This window comes from Oenanthe melanoleuca, chromosome 12 (assembly GCF_029582105.1).
Source record: "Oenanthe melanoleuca isolate GR-GAL-2019-014 chromosome 12, OMel1.0, whole genome shotgun sequence".
NCBI lineage: Eukaryota > Metazoa > Chordata > Aves > Passeriformes > Muscicapidae > Oenanthe > Oenanthe melanoleuca.
The window spans coordinates 3,471,349-3,479,382 of NC_079346.1; the positions used below are offsets into that span (position 1 = coordinate 3,471,349).

Below are 8,034 nucleotides of genomic sequence, written 5' to 3' on the forward strand. Positions count from 1 at the left end.
AACCTGTTGCCCATCATGAATTTAAGTCTTCTTAAAAATAGCTTTAGTCACTTTTATTGGTATAAACACCTAAATTGAGATCTAACAGCAAATAAGGATTGTGCTTGTCCATAATAACCTTAGCTGTGAAATCTACTCAGACACAAGACATACAACCTTCCACATACACAAGTTATTTGTCAGCAAAGCAGAATGCTGCCATTCTGAAACAATTACATACAGTAAAGGTTTTCAATATTTTATTAAAGAAAACAGTCAAAATGTACAAGTATTACCCAGGTTTGTAGATAACTTCCTATAAAGGCAGTAAAATATGAATTTCAATCTAGGTTTTAAAAACTGCTATAGTTGCTTATTTTTAAAGTTGGTATTTTAAAATCACGTTTCACAAATAGTTCTGAAATATTACCAAATGAATAGTGCAACAAGAAAAATTGAAATTAGTTCTACACTGTTTGCATGTCAAGCAAAAGTTATAACTAACGGCTTCAAATACTCAAACCATTTGAGAATGAATGAACCCAACAGCTCCCACCAAAACTGACTTCTGACCACATCAGGAACGTCCTCTTCATGTTCTTCACTTAAAATCAAATAATAATAAAACAACACCCCTTGAGGTCATCAAAAATAACTTTAGTATAAAATTGTCTTGGCCCTTATCAAATATTACATGAGTAAAATTGTTAAGCCTTTATCAAAACAGACAGGAATAGGGAAACAAAAAAAATGTCATGGCCTTAATCCATATCTGTTGGAATCATGTTTAGAAACGTTAGAAGCAAGACCAGAAACTCGGAGCCCTGTTTTGTTTTTAAAAACCACACAATCACAAAGAAAAAAACAGCTTCTTACTGCCTAAGGTTTGGGGGTGTTCTGCTCAAGTAGTACCTGGTCCCATAGACAGCAACCTGTTATGTTCTGAAGAGAGCATACGCAAAATATAGAAAAATAAATAAAATAGCTTCTTACAGCCTAAGGTTTGGGTGCTGGGTGGTGGTTTAGTATGTCCCCCACAGGTCACACTCTCTTGAGCTCATATGCAGAAACATGGAAATTTATATCCATCTTTCTTTTTTAGAAAGAGAAAATCCCCCCTACATCCCAAAGCTCTTGAGATCGCAAAGGATGGTGCCCTGGGTGCTCTGGATGCTTTGGCAGCACGGGAAGTGGGCTCGGAGACAGACCCTGAGCTCCTTGTTGAAGATGAAGCAGAGGATCGGGTTGACCCCTGCCTGGGCAAACGTCATCCAGACAGAGGTGGTCAGGTACACCTGGGGGATGGAGCTGGCCTTAATGAAGACCCGCAGGTAGCAGGCCACAATGTAGGGGGACCAGAGCAGCAGGAAGAGCAAGGTGATCATGTAGAACATCTTGCAGAGCCTTTTCTCCATCTTAAACTCCTCCAGCACCAGCAGCCTCTTGATCTGGCTGTGGGTGGCCTGCCTGATGCCCACGAGGGTGGGCGGCGTGGGCCCCCGGCCAAAGCCGGCCGTCCAGTTGGCAGCCGCCTGGCCGGTGGCGCCCGGCCCGTGGAAGGTCCAGTTCTGGCTGATGGCCGGTACCAGCTGCGCCGGCTTCATCTTGCGGTGGCCGTGGATGAAGAAGAGCAGCTTGATGTAGACCAGGTGGGTGGCGGCGATGACGGCCGCCAGCATGAGCATGAAGCCCAGCGTGTCGTTGGCCTTGACGTAGCGGTGCTCGAAGATGCACTGTTCCTCCTCGCGGATGAACTTGTAGGTGCCCACGTCAAAGACGGGGGGAAAGGCCATGGCCATGGAGAGGGTCCACACCATGCACACCACAGCCAGGCAGGTCCAGCCCGTCATGCGCTTGGCGTAGAAGCGGTGGTGGGCGATGGCCATGTAGCGCGTGACCCCCACGCAGAAGAGCAGGAAGGCGGCGTGGAAGCAGAAGAGCACGGCCAGGAAGGCCAGCACCTTGCAGCTGAGGGGCCCGTGGGGCCAGGCGGCCCCGCTGCGCACCGACAGCATGACGAAGGGGAAGCAGGCGAGCGAGCGGAGCCCGTCGGCCAGGCAGAGGTCCAGCAGCAGGTAGTAGGGCGCGCGGTGCAGGTGCCGGTCCTTGAGGATGAGCCAGGCGAAGAGCACGTTGCCGGCCAGGCTGACGCAGAGGATCAGCCCCAGCGTGGCGAGCTTTAGCCCGGAGGCGCTCAGCAGGCCGCCGGCGCTGGGCAGGTGCGGGCTGCTGCTGCTCCCCAGCTCGCTGCTGTTCGCCATCGGGTCCTTCCTCCTCCTCCTCCTCCTCCTCCTCCTCTCCTCCTCCGCGCGGGCAGGGCCGGGGCTCAGTCCGGGGCTCAGCGCCGCGGCAGCGCGCCGGGGCCGAGGGCCGCGCCGCCCGGCGCCCCCATGCCCGCAGCCGCCGCCGCGCTGCCGCCGCCGCCCCGGCCGCCCCGGCGAGGCGGGCCGCGCTCCCCGCGGGCCATGCGGCTCCCGCCCCGCGCTAGCTCCGCGCCCGCCGCCGCCGCCGCCCCGGGGGCATCGGGGGGAAGGATGGAGGGGTGGGGGAGCGGAGCGGAGCGCAGCGGAGCCTCCCCTTACCGCCGGCAGCCGCTCCTCCGCGCCGGGAGAGGGGCCGGGCGAGCCTGCGCACAGCGGCGGCGGCGGCTCTGCCCAGCTCCCGCCGAGGACAATGGGGTAAATCCCCCTCCCTCTCTCCCTCCTTTTTCCCTTCCCTCCTCCTCCTCCTGCTGCTGCTCCTCCGTCCCTCCGCCCACGCCTCCGCCCCCCGCGCAGCCCGGCCCCTGCGGAGCGCGGCGCTGAGCCAGGCGCGCAGCGGCGCGGAGCGGCGCGGAGGTCCCGCTGCCGCAGCGGGGATGGGAGCGGGGCTGGGCTGGGCTGGGCGGAGCCGCCCGCAGCCCTTCTCCCCCCGGATGGGGCTCGGGGGTGCGGTGGGGTGCGGTGTCCAGCCCCAGCGGCCGTGGCGGGCATCCCTAGCATCCCCTGCATCCCTTTCCGGAGAAGCAGGGGAGAGTGATGCTCACGCACATACACACACGTTCATAGCTGATGGAGACAGTGTATCTGGGCGTAAGACAGATGTGTATGTGCCCATATGCACACATCCCGGTAGCCATGGCGTGTGTACTGGCTCGCTATAGCCACACGTTAGTGATACACCCGTGTCACAGTCACCAGTGTGCTTCTGCTAGATTTGGCCGTGCTAAATGACCATTTAACTTCCTGCTCGCAAGCAAGGCAAGCCCAGCAGCACCTGTTGCAGTGCAGCATCCGAGTGTGCTGTCCCTTGCTTGGCAGGGGGGCTGGAGGGGAAGGAGGCTTTTGACAAACTTACAGGGCAAATGTTTCCGTGTGAACATCAAGGAAAAGGTGCCTCTGTAAGTTAGAAGCCTGACATTTGGGTTCCTAGAGGAACCTGTCATTTGGGGTCTGACTAGGGTTCTTAAGAGGATCAAACAGGATGCTCTCCATGTTTCTGTATTCTTCAGGGGCTTACCAACTCCCAGGCTTAGCTACACAGGACCCATGGAGCGCTGGGCAGGTTTTGTGAGCTGGATAAATCACATTTGACCCGACCAGCACAGAGCATCTGCTGATGCACCTGTGCTGTTGGTGCAGGTTTACAATGGACAGTTTAATATAGGCCAGTGAGACACAGATCCTTGTCCTCTCTCTCCCACTTTGCCATCCTTGTGTATGTAGGGCAAGGCCTCTCTGTGTGCCTTGTAAGGCACGCACCAACGCACGGCCCTGGGCTCACTGGAGATGATAATGCAATTATCGTACTATTACTGAGTTTCCTTCATGGCCTCTTGTGAAGGACACGTCTGAAATCCTTTTTGAGCATTCTATTAAAAGCTATCAGTAAATTCAGCGTTATTCCAGAAACTGTAGCAATTAAATCATCTGCATCAGCCCCAAAAGCGAAGCTTGGTGGAGCATCTTTCTGGCTGGTTTCAGAAAGTCTCTCTGTGTGTAGCAGGGACCAGGCTCTGACCCTGATCGTGCCACCAGATGTCCAGAGGAGCTCTGCTGAACTCCTAGCATTTTAACAGTGGTGAACCAAAGCCAGACTTTGGCCCAAACATGTGTCGAGGGCAATCTGTATCACACAGGACTTCATTTGCCCCTGGATCTGGTTTGTGTCCATTATTTATTGCAGTGTTAGGAGATCAAAGAAATCCTGAGAGGGGGAAAAAAATAGGTGGTAGATAATTGAGGCTGCTTTTTGCTTCCTACCAGTGCATCTGAGCTGTTTTCAGTTGTTAGGTTTCTCATTTGCACCGAAGTTTTACTGTGACAGAGAATTGCCCACGGGCTGTTCAGTGCTTTGTGCAATTTTCCAGGCGTTTCTCACATTCACTGCAGTGACTGGAGCGCGGGTTCGCGGTGTCCCCTCGGCAGCCCTGGCACCTGTCGGGAGCGGTGTCTTTGCGGAGGAGCCGGGACACCGCGTGTGTCGCCGGGCCCCGGTGCAGCGCAGGAACGGGCAGGCTGCCAGGAGCAATGTGCTTTGCCAAACCCGAGCACGAGCATCGATTGTCCTTGGGGGCATGTGGCTTTTCAGAGGAGCCCTCCTGGCCGGTGTTAGCTCTGTGATCTCTGCCATCAAGTGAACAAAAGGGAAAAACACACCTGCTTCCCTCCTCCGCTCCTGCGGGAAGGGTTTCTCCTCTCCCTGAACGCTCGCCAGCGCAGCTGAGCTGGCTCAGGAGCTGCCGTAATTCACTGCTATCTTGCCAGGCCAGCAGCAAATTGCTAGCTCATCTTTCTTCCACCTGTAGCGAGAAGAGAGCCGGCAGGGAATGATGTTTCATCCATTTTCCCAGGGCTGCTTCCCTGATGAGGCTGTTATATAGGGCTATAGGAGGTGTGAGCTTAGAATTTGGCTGACTGAGAGATGTGGCACTAAAGGGGCAGCCAGAAGGAATGAAGAAAATAAGGGGCAGGCCGGGGGTTAACAGTCTTTATATGAGCAGGCTCCTCACCTCCCAAAGGGGCTGACCTGGCATTAGACCCACCAGGATAACTCTTAGTTACACCCTGCCAGGAGAAGAGCCCTCCCTGCCCCACCTGGCTGACCCCATACAGGCAAGCCACACCAATCCAGGCTGCTTCATGTCTTGCTGCATCCCACCACCTTCAAACCTCAGTCTCAGCTTGGACATTAGTGCCAGACTTAGGGCATATGACTAAAAAATAGAAATAGGGTATTTTGTATCCCCTTTGCTGTTGCAGAGGTGCTCAAGGAGGTTTTCCCACCTGCAGGGATTGCAGTAACTGTGGAAGTGTCAACCACTGAGAGTCAGAAGGAGCAGCAGGGACTGCCCCTGTATCCACAGGACAAAGTCTTCATCTTCTGTGCTGCTTGGCTCTGCAAGGCTCTCTGGGGTGTCCAGCCCCCAGCCAAGCAGGGACACCTCCGTGCATGGGTGTACCCTGGAGGCTCAAACACAGAGCTTCTTCCTCCAGTGCCCTGGCAGGGGCTGGAAACACTGTGTGTCCATTGATTTGGCATAGCCAGACAAAAGCCAGACCCATCAGAGCAGTCGTGGGGAACAGGTAATTCCCAGAGATTGTAATGAGAGTGTTAAGCTTTTTTCCTTTCTCCCTTCAATCACTTTCACAAAACGAGTTTAATGAAGAGCTATTCTCTGCTTACAAAATGGTGCTGCACAAGCTAGATGGATTCCTCTGACCTTTCAGCATGCTTGACTTGAATTGGCTGCCTCTTCATGTTCTCCTCTCACTGCCTTGAACGAGAAAGACAGCTGAAATAGGGACTCTTACAGCAAATACTGTGGCATATTGCCTTCTTTCTATCAGTCACTGGTGTGCTTCCTGAATCTTTATCTATTTATTATTAGTGGTTTTATTTGTGTTCCTGTGGCTGGGAGCTCTGCATAACGTTTCTGGAAAGAGAATTGTCCTGTACCCCTGTATAATGTAGTATAAACCAGTGTTATCCCTGGTGTGATGTAAGGGAAGAAGTAGGAAATGTCTGGACATGCCTGAAGGACAATCCCTGAGCTCCACCGTGGCTGACACGCCACGGGGAAGCAGGACAGGTGAGAGCAGTCAGCCAAAGCAATTTTGCTGTCACGGATAATTCAGGCAAGGAAAAGTTTTCAGGCTCTGCAATCAAGGAGATGGAAAGGTCAGTCTGGAGCAAAAAGGGATAAGAGAGGCTTGAGTTGGATCTGGCACAAAAAGATTAAAGGTCCTCCTTCCCAGTGTCCTGTAATTCGCAGAAAGCTCTCTGGATGACACTCATTATTTGTGTTATCTTTGCACCTAGTGGAGTGAGTCAGGGACCAGGGTGCTACACAAGCAAAACAAAAAGCTGTACTTTTGCCAAGGAAACTTAAAATCCGACAGTGCAATGGGAGAGAGGGCTGATATGAACCCTAGAGAAGGGGGAGAATGAGCAAACCACGAGGTTGCAACCCAGGGAATGGCATCGGCATAATGGTGGCTATCAGTCATCCCTGGAAGGGGAGGAGGGAGTGTCAGGAGCTAATGAGGGAGGTTTGTGGGTGTTTACAAGGATCATGATAATACTTTGTGGCAATGACAGAACAGAAGATGACACATTAAGGTAATGTTTGGGCACTGGGTAATGTGAAAACAGCGTGAGAAGATTAAAATCTGCAAAATTTACAGTACTACCCAAAATAACTGCTCAGCACAGGAGCCATGCTTGCCCTCTGTAACCAGGGCACAGCCATGGTACTTACCAGAAAAATGAAGGCAGATTTAAACAATGCTGGAAAACATCCACCCTGCCTCTTGCTTGCAGAGGACTCAGATGTCAGGTAGGGGATGGGGCACTGGGTGCTGCCATCAGGCTGGGAAAGGCAGCAAAACACTAATGAAGGATTTTGGATGAGGTTTTGTTCCCATAATTATTAGCACAGTAGTGCAAAATGTACAAATGACACCAGAGTGGATGGGACTGTTAATGCCACTGTTGAATCCTGATTTGCTGGATGGCAGTGGAGGATCTGCAGTCACAGTCACAGTGACAGGGGTATCTGACAGCTAGCGATCACATTTTTCAAGGGCTTATTCCTGGCTGTTTAATACTTCATATGCTCTCCTGGGGAGGGAGGAGGGAAGAACGGAGGAGTATATTTGGCACAGCAGGGAAGTGGACTCAGGTCTTTTCCATCCCTTAGTGCTGTGCTGTTGCAGAGGGAGAGAAAGCCTCCTTCCACAGCAGTACTAATCCTCCTCCACAGCAAGATGAACGTTTTGAACTTGAACAACTCCTCTCATTTTTCCCCCATGTGATTATGAGTCAGGCTGAGCTTCTCTATTCTTCTCCATAATTGAGTAGGAGATTATTTTGACTGGAAATAACCAGACACAGGTATCATGGCTGTGAAAGCCTCCATGCATGCCACTTGCTAAAAGTTCTGTAGCCTTCTGCAAAGGGACCTGGTCTTTAAAGGCTTTGCTCAATGGAGAGGGAAGAAAAGCAGAGGGGAAGAATAGCTCCTTCTTGCTCACTTCTATCACTGTCTCTGCTAAACTTAACCTGCTGAATTGTTGGTGACACACTGTTCTTCAGAAGCAGCTCCTTTGTAGAAGACCTCCCCTGTGACACGGGGAATAGCTGCTGTGAGACAGGAAATATCCCTGGTATGATGACTTTCTGTAGGAGCTCATAGCTGCTATCCAGTCCCGTGGACATGAAAAGCCATTCCTTTACAATCTCCCCAGGCACAGATTTTCCTGTGCTTCTCTTCCTGTGTCCATAGTTGTCTTCCATGGGATGCAGGCCAGCTGCTTGGGTTGCATACCCACGCCTCTGTCCCAGAGGCACTGAGTGATGGAGGAGTGCAGGGCAAGCAAGGAGCAGAAGCACTGTGAGGCTGTGTCAGGGCACGTGGTTCCTCTGCTGCCATGGCAGGGGATGCTCCCAGATGCTGGTTCTGGCTCTTGCTGGGTACCAGGGAGGTGGGTGCAGCCTCGTGGCAGAGCTGAGTTTTAGCTACACACACTCCTACAAGTAAAGCCAGACACTGAGGAGCATTTCACAAGATCAGGC

General features: G+C 52.5%; 1 protein-coding gene across 1 annotated transcript; it reads right to left on the minus strand.

Moving 5' to 3' along the window:
* Window positions 1-222: 222 nt before the first annotated feature.
* On the minus strand, window positions 223-2,254 carry GPR27 (G protein-coupled receptor 27). Its single transcript, XM_056501911.1, has one exon. The coding sequence runs from the start codon at window positions 2,238-2,240 to the stop codon at window positions 1,098-1,100; it is 1,143 nt and encodes a 380-aa protein (XP_056357886.1). The 5' UTR covers window positions 2,241-2,254; the 3' UTR covers window positions 223-1,097.
* Between the last annotated feature and the right edge of the window lie 5,780 nt (window positions 2,255-8,034).

Excerpts from the sequence above, each read along its gene's own strand:
- GPR27 (XM_056501911.1), bottom strand. The coding sequence starts at position 2,240 with ATGGCGAACAGCAGCGAGCTGGGGAGCAGCAGCAGCCCGCACCTGCCC.